The following is a 17,307-nucleotide window of genomic DNA, read 5'->3' as shown; positions in this document are numbered from 1 at the left end:
GCCAGCTGGGCCCCAGAGACCAGGATCTGGGCCCCAAGGAGGCCGCCTCTGCCCGGTGCAGCTCATCTAAAGGACAGGAACAGGTGGGGCTGCTTCTGATAGAGGTGGAGGTGCACAGATGCCCTGGGGGTGCCTGGGAGCCGACTTCTCCCTGAGTCAGAGCAGAGGGTTGGGTTGGCCTCAGGCACGAGGGGGCGCCCCAGCTGCAGGCCTCCATTGTGGTCAGGCATCCCCAAGGCTGGCTGGGTCCGGTGCCTGGACAGGGTTGGGCAGGCATGAGGCAGGGGTGGGGAGGGGTGGGGAAGGTGGGGGCATGACTAGGAAGATGGGTGATTCCCCCTCCAAACACACACAGACACATACACACAGGCACACACGAACACACACACACGCACACACCTGCCGAGACCTCCCAGGCAACAAGGGTCTGGCTGAGCCTGGGGTCTCTGTGGCCTCACCTGCAGCCACTGAGGCAGAGACTGGCCTTAGGGATCAAGACGGGTTCCTCTCAGAGAAGTGGGGGGTCATGGAGCCAGAAGGAGGGAGTTATGCCCTCAGCTCCTGGGGACCCCAGAGACAGTGGCAGTGGGAAGAGAAAGGACAGGTGGAGCTTGTGGCCAGGAGGGCCCTGTGCCTGTGATCATGCCCACAGGAGTGGCTGTGTCCAAACTGCCCTCAGGGCCCTCAAGCAGCCCCCTCCCTGTGGAGAGCTCTTCTCTGGAGGGCCTTGGTTCCTCTCCTGCCAGCCCCCCTCAGGCAGATCACCCATCAGTACTCGAAGAGGGAAAAGGGTCAGGGCCTTCACCATTCCCTGCTAGGAGAGCCCTCCAGCCCTGGATGAATGGCCCGTGTCTTCCTCCTTGCTATTCCACCTTCACCCCTGCCCCAGGGGCTCGGGCAGGGGTGGTGCTGCCAGTCCTTTCCGGGGCAATGGGTGCTCTTTTGCTCTGCATCTGTGGGTTCAGAGGGGCCCAGGGGACCCTTTCCTAAACTGAGAAGGGGAACTTTGGAGTGGCTGGAGACCAAGGTGTCTGGTACCCTGAGGTTGGTCCTACCCAGCCTCTGCACACCCAGTGCGCTGCAGGGAGATGCTCCCTAGACAGTGGCCACTGCTGTTGCGAGGCTTGCGAGGCACCGCAGACCCAGGCAGCTCAGTGTTCACGCGTTGAGCTCACACTGCACATGAGGGCTGAGTCAGGTCCGGAATCCAGGTCCCAGGGGTTCTGAGGTCCCCCTCTGGAGCTGGAGGGAAGTAATAGGGTTTCACTGGAGCCAGCATGGACAAGGCCCACCCTGGTCCACAGCCAGGACAGCTTGTCACTACAGATAGACCCCCAGGCCTTTGGGAGAGACCCAGCCCTAAGGCCTAGGTGGGGCACTGAGGGAGCCTCTTCTCTCGTAGCTACGAGGAGTGTGTGGGGCCAGGAGCCACTCAGCTGTATGTCCCCACGGACGCACCACCACCCTACTCGCTGACTGATTCCTGCCCCATGCTGGACGGCACCTCCGACTCAGGCAGCGGCCACAGCCCTGGCCAACGCCAGCAGGAGCAGAGGACCCCGGTCCAAGGTGGCCTCCTCACGGTCTCCATGGACACCCTTCCCCCCTATGAGGCTGTGTGCGGGGCCGGCCCCCCATCAGGCCTGCTGCCACTGCCGGGCCCAGGCCCAGGGCCAAGGGGCTCCCAGGGCTCACCCACCCCAACCCGGGCCTCAGCCTCTGGCCCAGAGAGGATTGTGTGAGGGAACCAGCCGGCCAGGTCCTACTGGTCCCTACGGGCTGAACCGCATTCTTTAGGCACACAAAGGCATGCGCACACACACACACACAGAGAGAGATGCACACGTGACTCATACACACACACAGACCAAACTTGTATACACACAGACATCTACACTGACACACCCCATGTACACACACAGATCTAGACATGCTCCGCATGTGTGTGAACATGTGCACATACAGGCCTACCACAAACACAAAACCCACCTGCAAAGGTTTCACGGAACGTGGAGCTCTCCTGGCCTCCCGTCCCTCCTCCCGGCCTGTTGGTTGTGCCTCTATAGAGAGCGCTGCGGGGAAAGAGGCGAAGTAGGAAGTGGGACTTTCTCTTCCCTCTCCCGGACCTGTTTGCCCCTACCCTCGCCCAGCAAGCTGCGCCCAAATTCTATTCTGCCTCTGGAAACTGCTGGACCATCCAAGGTCAGCTGCCTGCCCTGACCCCTACCCCAGGGCCAGCTTGTCCTCCTGGGAGGCGGGACAGGCCCCAGTGAGGTTCTGTTGTGCGCTGTGCCTATCTCTCGATTCCAGGGCAGATGAGCCACAACATCACCACCCTGCCACTTACAAGGTGGGGGACCCGGGTCTGGGGTCTCAGGCGCAACCTGGAGGCCCTCACAGCCCACTAGGCCCCCTCCCGACCCCAGTACCCTCAGTCAGGTGGTGCTAGTAGAGCTATCTCTGACGCTGCAGGCCCCAGGTAGATGGGCAGGGCCCTCCGTGGGTGTGCAGCGGCGGTTCCCTCATCAGTCCAGCCACTGCCCAGGACTAAGGGTCTTCAAGGAAGATGAGGCCATTGCTCTTCTCCAGGTGGCTTCACTGCAGTGCTGCCTGGGCACCTCTCTGAGGCAGAGAAGTGGCCCCTCCCTCAGTCCCTGCCTGGCCGACCACTGTGGCCTGCACACGAATGAGTCAGAGCCAGACCCCGGAGCTGGTGCTGTCCTCCTAGGTGGCCGCTCATAGCTGGGGATGGTGAGTGGCTGTGTTCTGGCCTTGCCCACATGGGTGTTTGCAGAGACAAAATGAAGGGGATATGCTCCCCATAAATACCACCTTGCCACCACAAGAGGACCAGAAGGCTACTTGGCCTTGCTGCCACAGAAGGGGATTTGCAGGGTCAGCCTGGCTGCAGAAAGGCTGGCTCAGATCTTGACCGGGAAACCCCAGCGATTTCCATCAAAGACCACGCAGGTAACGGAGGTGATTCCTGAAGACCCAGCCCACCGTGGGTGGCAGCCAAGCGTCTTTGAGGAGTGTCCCTGCTAGCATCGCCAGCGGCCATCACTCTGCCTCCCTCCCACCTCTTGTCCCCCATCGTTAAAAAACAGCACCCTATCCTGCCTCCCCACATTTCCGTTCCTCCAATGAAGGGCTAAGACGATTTAGTAATCTCTTTCTTAAGCAGAGGAGTGGCAAGGATGGCGATCTTGAATTTTATTTTCTGTAGAGATAGCATTTCTTCTGGTGCGGAGCTGAAAGGAATCCACCCAGAAGTTCTGTAGCATCCTGCGTGCAGCCTCCTGGAGCCCCAGACTCCATCTGGTGGAGGGACTTGTTTACAAGCAGTTTTGACCACCTTAGTGGTGTACTGTTTTCTAGGCAAAAAATATCTGTCTGTTGTACTGTATAGCCTTTAAAATGTACTCCAGGAATAAGACTCTTTTAAGAAACACATCCTGCTTCTGCAACTCCAGAGAATGCTGGGGGAAAAAAAGGGATAAAAATTCCTACCTACTCATCAGTGTTTGAAAGATGGAGCTGAATAGCTTTTCTTGTTCCTGGACTAGGCAATGAATAAGCAACAATGTATCTTTTCTGTGTTCAAAATAAATACATCATATCAATAAAATGTAGCAAGAAGTAACACTTTGAGAGAGTGCATAAGGGTTCTTTTTTTTTTTTTTTCTTTTTTTCTTCAGACAGGGTCTCACTCAGTCGCCTAGGCTGGAGTGCAATGGTATGAACATAGCTTACTGTAGCCTTGAACTCCTGGGCTCAAGTGATCCTCCCACCTCAGCCTCCCAAGCAGCTGGGACTACAGGCATGCACCACTACACCTGGCTAATTTTTTATTTTTAACTTTTGTAAAGACAGGGTCTCACTATGTTGCCCAGGCTAGTTTCAAACTCCTGGTCTCAAGCGATCCTCTCGCCTCAGCCTCCCGAGTAGGGTTTATACCTTCTGAAACTTGTAAGGAAAGGAAACACTAAATAGCAACAAAATGAAAATACACCTCCGGCTAGCAATCCCTACCCATTCATTACCTCTCAAGATTAAGCACCATTGAAGCCTTGTCATTTTCCTGTTGATGTGGATATTTGGATAGTCAGTGCCTTACAGGAGTTGCTTTTTTTAAAAAAACCTCACTGAAACTTGGCATCATTTCTCTGAGACATAGCTGGTGTAACGTCATGAGGATGGGCCATCAACTTCAGGACCTGACTCTAGGAACTTCAGAGACTACACGTTTTACTCTAACAGGAGTTGGCTTGTAGCACCCTGATGGTTTGTACTACCAGGAAAGAGAGGAAAATGGCAATGAAACTGAAATGAGCTGTTGTCTCGCCCTCTGCAGGAATTCCCCTCTTCCTTTCCATGCCCTCCACAACACCATGGCTTGGGCTATTGATCTCTTAGCAGACAGAGCCTGGGCCCCTTCCTCTGTCACATTTCCCTCCCACCAGAACTCCAATAGAGCCCACTAACATAGTCCTAGATGCCCCCAAGTGCCTTGAAAGTGGGGTGCAATCCAAAATTCAAATAGTCCATTAATATAGTCCTAGACCCCCAAGTGCCTTGAAAGTGGGGTGCAATCCTGAAGGAGGGTGCAGCGGGGGGAAACACCGCGAGATAGGCTCATCCTTCTGGTTCTCCAGCCCACGTCCCTGCTGGACAGGCCAAAGCTGGCTCTGCCGTGCCCATCACCCCCACCCTGAGCCCACACTGCCACCTGCCGGCTCGCTGCTGCCACTGCTCAAAGTGAGCAAGTCAGGCCCTGAAGAATGAGGAAGCCCCTCCTCTCACCTTGAAACACACCACCCACTGACACTCATAATTGCAGACAAAACCCGTTATTTTAATCCTGGGCTTTTCTTCCACCCTTGAGATGTTCTATGAGGTTTAACCCATTCAAGTATTCCATTTTTGGGGTTCACCCCCGCCCCGCCAGGATCTCTCTCTGGACAGAGCCTGACATTTATGTCCCCTTCTCTGTATGCAAAATAATCACCCCTCTGTTCTGAACACCACTAGCATGGCTCTGGTGCCACCGCAGTGCTCTGGGGCTCCACCTCCTGGGAATGAATGCAGAAACTTCCACAGTGATGGTGTCCAGCCATGTGCTGACCCCCAACCTAAACCACCCCACACTGACACCCAGCTCCTACCGCAAAGACTTAGGATCCCACAGGCCTTTGGGACTGTCACGCTCTTGGCTTTTCCTGCTCCTCCATCCATGACATGCCCTATGCTGTGGTGTGTCACATATGGCACCACATTCGAGGTCCTTTGCACATTCCTAAGGAGATGCCTCCTGTCTGTGCCAGGGGCCAAGGAGAACACCCCAGGTACCTGGGCTCATCAGAGGCCCAAGGAGATGGAAGGTGAAGCTGCATCACAGGATGGTGGAGACAGGGGCCCCAGGGCCAGACCCTGGGATGAGGATGTGGGTGCGAGGGTTTGGTTAGGGAGGTGATCCCAGGAATACCAGATGGAGTGAGGCAGGAAACAAGGAAGGCAAGGAAGCCAGTGAGGGGGCCGCCAAACAGGTCACCACTGCAGGCCACTGAGCGCAGTCCCACTGGTGACTCTGAGAGACAGAGTAGAATGCACCTTGAAGTGACGCCCGCCCTCAGGTGGGGGAGATGGGTTGTTTGTACCCTGATGCTCAGCAGACAGTTTTGGAGGCTGCCCTTTGGAGAATGTTCATTCCTGCCCCTTGTGGAGGCCAAACGGGCTCCTCTGGCCAGAAAAAGTCTTCAGGCAGGGGAGTCACCGTGCTGGCGATGATGCCATTGTGATAGTCCACAAGAGCCATCATTGGGTCCCCGTGTATGTGCGTGGCGAGGTCCCAGGTCTCTGCAAAGGGCTCCAGCAGCTGCTGCCACACACAAGCAACAGGCATCGCCCAGAAGAGGGCGGAAGGAGGGTTGATACAGAGTAAGGCTGTTCACAGCCACCACGAGGAACATCCATTGTCACACTGGCCAAGCCCACATGCACGTACACACACTGGGGCCCCTCCCACCAAGTTCCTAGAGACACCCTTGGCACACACTCACATGTAGCATCCCTCGGCTCCACCTCCTGTGGTTTCGTGGACATTTGCTCAGACAGCTTTGGTGCACACACACTAGTGCCCTTCTCACTTAGAGCTTGTGCACATACACACTTGGCGTTTCATACTCCAGTGCCACTGACACTCCCACTCAGCTGTTCCTATCCATGCCCACCTGCATGTCCAAACAGGCTCTCGGCATGAGCGGTGGAGAGACAGTAAGCTTCATCGTCTGAGGAAGTGAATTTCTGTCCTGGTCTCTGCTTTGCTTCACCCCACATTGCACCTCCTCGGGGCCAGAGGAACTCTCTGGAGCCCAGGACTGGTTGCCTAGATCAGGCCGGGTATCTCTGGGCTTGGAGGCTGGGCAGATCTTTACCCCCAGGGTGGCAGCCCAGTTGTGCCAGCCCAACATGTCTCCAAGAAATCCAAGGTTGCAGGTCCTCAGGCCCTGCCGTCCCCACCTCAGCCATGCCACCACTGACCATCTCACCAGCATGACTCCTGGGGGCCTGGGGCTGCCTGTCTCTCTTGCACTGCCAGTGGCTGCCTGGTCCACAGCCCACCACAAGGCTGGCACCACCTGAACTGTGTGGTGGAGTAGAAGGGCATCCCTTGAAAAGGACCCTCCACACCCTGCCACTCTGAGCCTCATTATCCAGCTGCAAGAGTCAGAAACCCAACTTGAATCTTCATAAGCAAGGAAGAATACTTACTGAATTGTCCAAGTCAGGCATGGCTGGATCCAGAAAGTCTGGGAATATAGGCAGGTATGTCATCTCTCTCTGGACTCTGCTGTCCACCACAGTGCCTGCATTCTCCCATCAGAACAAAAGTATGGAAGCCCCAAGTCTACTTTGGTTGGTTCATAATCCAAAACAAAGAGATCCTCTCTCTCCCAGAGGGCAAATACCAAGTCTCAGAGAAAACTGGCCCAGACATGTTCTCATCCCTGACTCTCTGAATGGCTGTGGCTGGGATTAGGGTCTTGTTTGTTTGTTTGTTTGTTTGTTTGTTTGTTTGGAGTCAAAGTCTCACCCTGTCGCCCACACTGGAGTGCAGTGGTACGATCGCGGCTCACTGCAACCTCCATCTCCCAGGTTCAAGCGATTATCCTGCCTCAGCCTCCTGAGTAGCTGGGATTACAGGCACATGTCACTGTGCCCAGCTAAATTTTTGTATTTTTAGTAGAGAAGGGGTCTCACCATGTTGGCCAGGCTGGTCTTGAACTCCTGACCTCAGGTGATCTGCCAGCCTTGGCCACCCAAAGTGCTGGGATTACAGGCGTGAGCCACCGCGCCCAGCCAGGATTAGGGTCTCTGGCTGACTGAGCCTGGGTCATGCCAAAGCAGCCCCTGCACATCTCCCATGCCTCCATCTCCCCTCCCTGCCTGCCACTCTGTGGAGGGTGAGGAGGAGGAGCCACATTCATCTCTCCTGGAATGGGTTTTGCAAAGAAAAGAGGGGAGGAAGCTGGGAGGACTGGAGACACACAGATGAACAGCCTCTGCCATGTTCCCTTGACAGGGCCAGGCCCTACCCCTCAGATCTCAGTCTGAGCGATGACCCCAAGCCACAGATAGACAATAAGCTGGGCAGTGAGTCAGGGCAGGTGCTGGGTCAAGGTCAGGCAGAGAGTGGTTGCTAAGCAGGGCCCATGGCAAAGAAAGGAGGAAAGAGCAACAGCCTCCAGCCAGGCCTAAGGGCTCCAGGCTCACTGGACACCATCTTGAATCTGTGCCAGCTCTTTCCCATGGTTGCCGTAGCAGGGAGGAGACTTGGACCAGAGAGGCCCAGCTCCACTGCCCACTGGGAGGGGCCCCAGCCAGCTGCAGGGAGCCAGCTGAGCTCCACACTGAGGGCAGTCTGTGACTTGTGGACTTACAAGACTCTCCCAAGGAATACACTCACCCACAGTGTATGGTTACACAGTTTTGTTCCTGAAGAGGAATATAAATTCAGGCAAAAGGCCAAGCTATGAATCTATGCAACTGGGCCTGAGACTCCACTCCAGGCACTGACTTCACCCTAGAACAATCTCACCATGGGCTCCTGCCTCTTCTCCTCCTCCTTACAGCCCTTCCCTTCCTGGGCTGTCCCCAAGGGCCTGAGTCATGCCTCCCAGACTAGGGGCCTGGAATTGTGGCCCAAGCTGACTCCTGTCCAGGTGGCAGGCCCGGCACAGAGCCCAGGAGGGTTTATGGGGTAGATAATCAGCAGGAACTCCCAGCTCAATTATGAGAGAAACGGTGCTTCCTGCCAGTCACACACAGACTTGATGACAGTTAAGTGCTGAGTTCCAGACCTGAGACCCTCTGCCCAGCCAGCATCCCCATCCAGCTCCTCCTCCTCACCCTCTGCAGAGTGGGCACATGACTCAGGCTCAGCCAGCCAGAGACCCTGTGGCCTCTGAGCTCCTAAGCTCTGCAAGGAACCTGGGAGCTGCTGTGAGTGAAGGCTGAGTATGGAGACCCAGAGGTCTGGCTTCTCTGCTTCTGTCATCAGCTCACCATGTGAACTTGAACCAGGCCTCAGGACCCCCTTGCCCCATCAGCCCACCTAGGCCAAAGCAGCCCCTGCAGATCTCCCATGCCTCCACCTCCCCTCCCTGCCTGCACTGTTCCCAAAGCCAGTCACACTGACGGGCAGAGAGAGCAGGTTCTCACGAAGTCAGTCACTCCCCCAAGGACCCAGAAAATGTGAACAATGCAATTAACACCAAATCCAACTGCTGGAGGCTGCGGCGAGCCAATGGGGAGAAGCAAGGCTGACTCCAGCATGAGAGGGCAGGGAAGGGGTGATTTTAGGCACCATGCCCAGCGTTCTCACCCTCACTGTCTCAGCCACCCTGGGAAAGATGAGGGTGGCTGGCAGTTCACAGGCACGACAGGTTCCCCATGAGGGGAACAGAGGATTAAGATGTCCAGAATGAATGTAGTTAGTAAGCAACCAAAAGCAATAGAAGAATCATAGTGGTGGGGCGGCAGGGGGTGAGGGGGAGGCGGGCCCTGGAATGTACCAATTTGTGGAGTTTTAGCTATTAGCAAGAAAAAAACAAAGGCCATTCTAGGCCTCTCCCTAGGGAACAAAACTGCCTGGGGTCAAAGAATGAGAGAAAAAGAGAGAATCTTGGCCTGGTGACTATACTCTTCAACACAACTCAGGGAGGCCAGGTGTAGTGGCTCACACCTATAACCCCAGCACTTTGGGAGGCAGAGGTGGGAGGACAGCTTGAGCCCAGGAGTTGGAAACCAGCCTGGGCAACATAGTGAGACCTTATCACTACAAAAAAAAATTGTTTTAATTAGCCAGATGCTATGGGGTGTGCCTGTAGAACCAGCTACTGGGGAGGCTGGGGCAGGAGGATTGTTTGAGCCCAGGAGGTCAAGGCTGCAGTGAGCTATGATTGTGCCACTGCACTCTAGCCTGGGCAACAGAGTGAGATCATATCTCAAAAAACAAAAAACAAAAGCAAACAAACAGAAAACTACACTGCTGGCTTTTAAGATGGAGGAAGGGGCCCTGAGCCAAGGAATGTAGGCGGCCTCTAGGAACCGGAAAAAGCAAGGAAATGAATTCTCCCCAAAGGAACAAGCCCAGGGAGACTGATTTTGGACCTCGGTCTGACCTTTAAAAGTATAAAATAGGCCAGGCAAGGTGGCTCACACCTGTAATCCCAGCACTTTGGGAGGCTGAGGCAGGCGGATTGCCTGAGGTCAGGAGTTCGAGACCAGCCTGGGCAACATGGTGAAACCCCATCTCCACTAAAAATACAAAAACTAGCTGGGCGTGGTGGCAGGCACCTATAATCCCAGCTACTTGGGAGGCTGAGACAGAAGAATCACTTGAACCCAGGAGGTGGAGGTAGCAGTGAGCCGAGACCGCGCTGTTGTACTTCAGCCTGGGCAAGAAGAGCGAAACTCCATCTCAAAAAAAAAACAAAAAAAAGTATAAGTTAATAAATGCTTCTTCTTTTAAACCACTAAACTCTAGAAATTCACTGCAGCATCAATAGGAAACGAATACACTTGGGTTCCAATCCCAGCTCTTGCTCTCCCTGCCTCAATCTCTTGGTTCATAAGATGAGAGGAAGGCAGATTCGGACAAGTGATGGGCAAAGGCCTCTCCAACCCTCTTTGACCCCAGGCTGTGATCATGCCAACTCTTAGCATTCTCCCACATGAACCTGCCCTGGGCCTTACCTGTGTCTTCATTTCAGAGGGAGGTAGACAGGGAAGCCAAGGGGTGGCCAGGTGTGACCCTGGACCTAACATTTCTCATATTCAGGATCAGATGAGCTCATGTGTGTGAATGAGTAGCACCCGCAGTGTTGTGGGTAGTGACTGTCTGCAGCCAGTGGTGTGGGTGGTAAAGGAATTTACCAAGACAGTTGTGGATACAGAAAGGCAGATTTATTAGAGAAGGTAGGAAAGAAAGAAAATACATTGCAAGATTGCAACGGGCAGCACAGCAGAGACAGGGCCGTCTGCACAGAGGCAGGGGTTGGAGGGAAGTTTTATAGGATCATGCTGGAGGGGGCTACATACAGAAAGGGGTTGTGCTGCTGAACTATCACAGTGCTACTCTAGGGGGATCTATTTTCGAGTAGAACTCCAACTGGGATGCAGTTTCTCAATCAAAGGGATATGAACTGCCCTGGTCACTGAATTCAGAGAACATTATAGGGGGCAGGGGAGTTGGGAGCAGGAAGCAGAGATCCCAGCTGTGGTGAGCCCAGGTCAGAGGCAGCTCCAAGACCAAGCACCCAGGTGGCTGTCCTTCCTGGTGACTGGAGAGGCAGGAGCCCAGCAGAGTCTCATAGAAAGCAAATGACGATCAAGAACCAGGTCGTCAGCCAGACGCGGTGGCTCATGCCTGTAATCCCAGCACTTTGGGAGGACAAGGTGGGCAGATCACCTCAGGTCAGGAGTTTGAGATCAGCCTGGCCAATGTGGTGAAATCCCATCTCTACCAAAAAAGTAAAAAATAAAATAAAATAAAAATACAAAATTAGCCAGCCATAGTGGCACATGCATGTAGTCCCAACTACTTGGGAGGCTGAGGCAGGAGAATTGCTTGAACTCAGAAGATGGAGGTTGCAGTGGGCCAAGATCACATCACTGCACTCCAGCTGGGCAACAAAGCGAGAGACTCTGTTTCAATAAAATAAAATAAAATAAACCTCTAAATTGATTGAGATCTGCCTCTGACACTTTTCAGTTTACAAAAACATACCTAAGAATTGGCCACCCAGGGGCAGGAAGCTGGGGTTTCTATCCAGTAACTCTCACCCTGCTGGCCCTTGGTTGGTTGAGGGTGGCCACCTTCCTGGCGCTTCCAGCCTGTCCCGCACACTAGCAGAGTATGCCTCTGCAGCCAGGAGCACTCAGGCATGAGGCATTACTGGGAATATCTGGATGGGATGGTAGTGTGGAAAGATGCAGATGCTGATGTGCCTGGTCTTCATTTTTTGTGGGGCAGGGGGACAAAGAAAGGACGAATCCTGACCTAGGCCCTGCTCCACTGGGAGGGGCCTGGTCACCTTCCCATCTCAGCCTTTCAGAGTGACAAGCAGTGGCAGGGCCTGGCTGCACATAGCTTTATCTCTTGCTAGCATAACTTCTTTGCTTCCGGATTGGGCTTTGGAGCAGGAGAGGCAGGACCCATCCATTCCTCCAAGTGCCCAGCCTGAGCCTGGCCTGGGACAGGACTCTCTCCTCCATATCCAGCCCCGCTGGAGCCACCATGAGCAGGTCCCAATCCCCAGGCCCAGGGGAAGCTGCTCTGGGTGAGACCCTCCTGGGCAACATCATCAGCTACTACCAGAAGAGGGCAGGGGAGGGCCAGCTCGATGTCTGCAGGCAAGCAGCCCTCACCCCCCTCACCCACAGCGCCAGGTGGCTCCTGGGCAGGAGGGCCCCTCCATGGCTCTGTCTGCCAGAGGAAGTGGCCCTTGCTCTGGGTGGCTGCTGTTCTGGGGATCCCAGCCCTGTCCCAAAAGTCAGCCGTGAGCTGGTGCATGCACTAGAGTTCCTGGAGCTGATCTCTGTCAACCTGCTTCTGTTTCCCTGGAGGAAGGAAATCAGGTCCCTAAAGGTAGGCACTGCCACACGTCTAAGCAAGGGGGGTTCAGCCAGGGGTTGAGGCTCTGCCTTTGGGAGAAACAGCATGCTCATCATACCCATTGACTTCAGTCCCATTTCAGTTTAAGAAATTGAGGGCTAAAGAGACAGATGCAACTTATCTATGGTCAACAGCTAGCAAGTGGTACAACTGCTTCTAACCATGAGACCAGCGGTCCCCAACCTTTTTGGCACCAGGGTCCAGTTTCGTAGAAGACAACTTTTCCACAGACAGGGTGGAGGGATGGGGGCAGGGGTTGGTTTCGGGATGAAACTCTTCCACCTCAGACTATCAGGCATTAGATTTTCATAAGGAGCATGCAACCTAGATCCCTCTCATGCACAGTTCACAATAGGGTTCCACTCCTATGAGAATCTAATGCCACTGCTGATGGTGACAGGAGGCAGAGCTCAAGTAGTAATGCTTGCTTGCCCGCCACTCACCTCCTGCTGTGCAGCCAGGTTCCTAACAGACCATAGACCAGTACTGGTCCAAGGCCCGGGAGTTGGGGACTCCTGCACTGGACTGTACTGCCTCTCCAAGGAAAGATGAACCAAGGAGCTCATAACAAACAAGGGGAGGAGTTGGGCTTTGGAGATCTACCGAGAGGTTTTGTTTTTTTGTTTTTCGTTTTTTGTTTTTGAGACAGAGTCTTGCTCTGTCGCCCAGGCTGGAGTACAGTGGCATGATCTTGGCTCACTGCAACTTCTGCCTCTCAGGATCAAGCGATTCTCCTGCCTCAGCCCCCCGAGTAGCTGGGATTACAGGTGTCCACCACCACACCTGGCTAATTTTTTATTTTTAGTAGAGATGGGGTTTCACCATGTGGGCCAGGCTGGTCTCAAACTCCTGACCTGAAGTGATCTGCCTGCCTTGCCCTCCCAAAGTGCTGGGTTTACAGATGTGAGCAATCACACTTGGCCCCTACCAGAGAGTTTTAATTTCTTCCTGCTCCAGGCCCTGACTGCTAGGCTGGGAGCTGGGATACCTAGAGCCTTACCCCAGCTCAGTCACTCTCTTCGAATTTTTTTGATTTTTTTTTTTTTTTGGGATGGAGTCTCACTCTGTGGCCCAGGCTGGAGAGCAGTGGTGCAATCTGTGCTCACTGCGACCTCCACCTCCTGGGTTCAAGCAATTCTCCTGCCTCAGCCTCCCAAGTAGCTGAGATTACAGGCGCCTGCCACCATGCCTGGCTAATTTTTTTGTATTTTTAGTAGAGAGGGGTTTCACCATGTTGGCCAGGCTGGTCTCAAACTCCTGACCTCAGGTGATCCGCCCTCCTTGGCCTCCCAAAGTACTGGGATTACAGGCGTGAGCCACCACACCCAGCCACTTTCTGTGTGTCTTTGGACAGATGCTTTGTCTTTGAGCCTCAGTGTACTCCTGATCATGGGCCAGGCTTTCCTTTGGCCAAATGCCCTCATCCACATGCTTCTCAGGAGCCCCTGGTGTCCCTCGGCACCAGCCCTTAGTCCTGCCTGGCCTGGACCCTCTCAGCCACTCTGCTGAGGCCTGTCCCACTCCTAACAAGCTCCCTGTCTGTTCTAGATGTACACTGGGAGCTTTACCTACTGGATGCAATCTGTGCTTTCCAGACGCAAACTGGACACCATCCTGGGCAGGCTGGGCTACACAGCCACCTTGGAGTCTGAGTTCTCACTGGTCCAGGCCATCAGCAAAGAGGACGTCAAGTAGATGGTGTGCGAGATCTTCCTGGCGAGGGTCTCATGTGAAGCCGTTCTCAGAACCGCGGGCACACGGATGCTTGAGCCGGGCACAGAGAAACTCGCTAGGACCCACAGCAGGCACAGCTCAGAGAAAAGGCTGGTGAAGCCCTGCAGCTGCCTCGAGGGGGTCCAGCCAGGCCCAGGTTCCGGGGGACCACAGCAAGGTCCCTCAGAAGGGGTGGGGTCCGAGAGGGCCCTGGCAGAGGGCACTGCTGACCAGAGATCTCTGCCCATGGCTCTGAGCCCATCTGAGGTCTCAACAGCCCCCAACAGCCTCCCCAGTGGCTCCCCAGTCCTCTAGGGCCCCCAGTGCCACGGCAGCACACGCCTGGACAGTGAGGAGGTCCTGCCTTGCTTCAGTGATCCTGTCTTACACTGGATGCCCTGGTTTCCCAAGGACATTTTCCTGAGAAGCCTAAAGGGAAACCAACTCCCAGGCCCCGCCCTGGCCCCTGGCCCTTCATCGGGTGAGGTGGTCACTGCCTCAGGGTGCAGCAGGGGGCAGCCCCTGGTCTCAGATGCAGTTCCTGAGAGCAGAGAAGTCACCATTCTCAGCCAGCTCTGCCCAACACCAGGTCCCCAATCTCCAGGGCAGTCCTTAGACCGGAAGCCAGAAGCATAGCTGGAGCTGGCCAGCCCCAGAATAGACGCCGCACCTCCCAGCACCTCTTCCGAGAGGAATGAGCTCTGTGAGTGCTCCCTCACCTTCTTGGCCCCTCAACTCCTGCAGGCCATCCTAGAGGCATCCCGCGCCCTGAGGTGGAGGAAGATGGACAACTAGGGCCTCTTGTGGGGCCAGAGCCAACTGGTGATGATGGCAGCCCAGAACGTGGAGTCATTCCATTCTGGAGGTCTACCCAGGCTCCCCTGAATGGATGAGAGCCCCCCAGCACCCACTAGACCCCCCAGTGGGGGCTGGTGGCACCAGTCCCCACCCAAAGACACCATCCCAGCAATAGCTGAGGGAGTAATCTCTCGCTGGTACAGGGCAGGCACCCTGAATAAGCAAATCGCTCTCACTGTGATGTCCACCACGAGGTGACTGCTGGGAGAGGTACTAGACCTGGGATCAGGGCACAGGAGGAGAAGCAGGGCACGGGGGAAGAGTGGCCAAACCTATGGCTTGCTTGTGAGGCATAGGAGCCCATCTGCTAACCCCAAAAGGTCTCAAATTCCAGCCCTGCCATCGATGGCTTATGTGACCTTGGGCAACTCACCCCACCTCTCTGAGCCTCGTTTTCCTCATCTGTAAAGTGACTATGGTCAGACCTCCTTCCCAGGAGGTTGGGAAGAGTTAGCGAGGTGAGGTGTGCTCAGTGCCCATCAGAGACCGACCCAGAGAAGGGCCCCTCCCTTTAGGCTTTCTGTCCCCTTCATGTCCCAGCTCAGTTGTGTGACCCTGGATAAGTCATCCTGCAGCTCTGAGTAGCCGCTTCCCTCAGCAACCTTCAGACCCATTTCACCTGTCACAGTGCAAATAAAGAGGGCAGAGATGTGTAGACAACTGGATGTGTAGCATACCCTTAATCCATCTAGGATCCACTATTGCCCTCCCTTTTTTTTCGGCTAATTTGTTGGGAGCTCAGGGTCAACTCTCATGCCTGCTCCCCATCCAGGAGTGGGGGCACCCCCTCCACCTGCCATCTCCTGCCCCTTTACACATATACATGAACATGTGCACACAAGTAGGTACATTCAGGCATGGCACATGCCCATACACACACCCTTAGTCATTCCTCTTTGGGATCCCAACGGAGGGCATCCTCTTCCAACCAGGGGCTTCTCTATGTGGTGGCAGGTGTCACTAACCCAGGGACGGCCTCTCGGGCTTCCCATCTGTGAAATGGGAAAAATTAAATAGGTGAAGGTCCCTTCAGGGTGCAAAGCAGGTGCTTAATAATTGTTGGTACCTGCCTTTGTTCTCCCTGAAACTGAGCATATAACCACACCACTTTCAGTCCTTAAGACCGGGGGGTGGTGCTCAGGCTGGAAGGATTTTAAAAGCTTTGGCTCCACCTCCATCCAAGTTAGAGACAGCAGTCCACTAAGACAGCCCCTACACAGGGTTTTTGAGACACAAATCAGGAAGCAGTATGCACTGGGCAGCACAGGGCACACTGGTTATCATCCACTCATCCATCCAACCAACCATCCATCCCTGCCTCCCACCCTCCCCCCTGCCCTTGATCCTTCCTTCCTTCCTTCCTTCCTTCCTTCCTTCCTTCCTTCCCTCCAGCCAACCATCCATCCATCCATCCATCTGTTCTTCCATCCATCCATCCATCCCCACCTCCCACCTACCTACCTACCTTCCTTCCTTCCATCCATCCTTCTATCCATCCAGCCATTCAGCCATCCATCCATCCAGCCATCCATCCATCCATCCATCCATCCACCCATCCCAATCACTTAGCACAGCATCTGGCAGCCCACAGCCAAGCTGGAGAGCTATCAGGGTGTGGAGCATTATTGGGAAAGTGAGGGAGACACACCCCAGCCACAAGCCTCCATCAGGAAAATCAAAAACAAGTGGGGCCAGGTGCAGTGGCTCATACCTATAATCCCAGCACTTTGGGAGGCCATGATGGGAGGATCACTTGAGCCCAGGAGTTTGAGACCAGCCTGGACAACATAGCAAGACCTTGTCTCTATAAAAAAAAAATTAGGGGGTGGAGCCAAGATGGCTGAATAGGAACAGTTCCAGTCTACAGCTCCCAGCATGAGCGACACAGAAGACGGGTGATTTCTGCATTTCCAACTGAGGTACCGGGTTCATCTCACTGGGGAGTGTCAGAAAGTGGGTGCAGGACAGTGGGTGCAGTGCACTGAGCATGAGCCAAAGCAGGGCGAGGCATCACCTCACCCGGGAAGCGCAAGGGGTCAGGGAATTCCCTTTCCTAGTCAAAGAAAGGGGTGACAGATGGCACCTGGAAAATCAGGTCACTCCCACTCCAATATTGCACTTTTCCAACGGTCTTAGCAAACGGCACACCAGGAGATTATATCCCGCACCTGACTCGGAGGGTCCTACGCCCACAGAGCCTCGCTCATTGTTAGCACAGCAGTCTGAGGTCAAACTGCAAGGTGGCAGCAAGGCTGGGGAGGGGCGCCGGCCATTGCCAAGGCTTGAATAGGTAAACAAAGCAGCTGGGAAGCTCAAACTGGGTAGAGCCCACCGCAGCTCAAGGAGGTCTGCCTAGCTCTGGAGACTCCACCTCTGGAGGAAGGGCACAGCCAAGCAAAAGGCAGCAGAATCCTCTGCAGACTTAAATGTCCCTGTCTGACAGCTTTGAAGAGAGTAGTGGTTCTCCCAGCATGCAGCTGGAGATCTGAGAACAGACAGACTGCCTCCTCAAGTGGGTCCCTGACCCCCGAGTAGCCTAACTGGGAGGTACCCCCTAG

The 17,307-nt window shown here is 54.7% G+C and overlaps 2 protein-coding genes across 2 annotated transcripts in view; one reads left to right on the top strand and one right to left on the bottom strand.

Annotated features, from left to right (window-relative positions):
- Nucleotides 1–3,651, top strand: part of BEAN1 (brain expressed associated with NEDD4 1) — a 58,750-nt gene extending 55,099 nt beyond the window's left edge. Inside the window, exon 5 of the mRNA XM_055299408.2 lies at nt 1,403–3,651. Coding sequence (XP_055155383.1) covers nt 1,403–1,742 — 340 coding nt within the window. The 3' untranslated portion in view covers nt 1,743–3,651. The remainder of the gene's footprint in view (nt 1–1,402) is intronic.
- Nucleotides 3,652–4,847: 1,196 nt separating this feature from the next.
- On the bottom strand, nt 4,848–6,242 carry LOC129493340 (uncharacterized). The gene is given in 2 exon segments (XM_055299414.2): nt 4,848–5,454; nt 5,457–6,242. Coding segments are annotated over 2 exon segments (609 nt in total). The 5' UTR covers nt 5,970–6,242; the 3' UTR covers nt 4,848–5,358.
- Between the last annotated feature and the right edge of the window lie 11,065 nt (nt 6,243–17,307).

This window comes from Symphalangus syndactylus, chromosome 11 (assembly GCF_028878055.3).
Source record: "Symphalangus syndactylus isolate Jambi chromosome 11, NHGRI_mSymSyn1-v2.1_pri, whole genome shotgun sequence".
NCBI lineage: Eukaryota > Metazoa > Chordata > Mammalia > Primates > Hylobatidae > Symphalangus > Symphalangus syndactylus.
The sequence above is the reverse complement of the archived record's forward strand: the minus strand, read 5'-3'. Positions and strand labels throughout refer to the sequence as shown.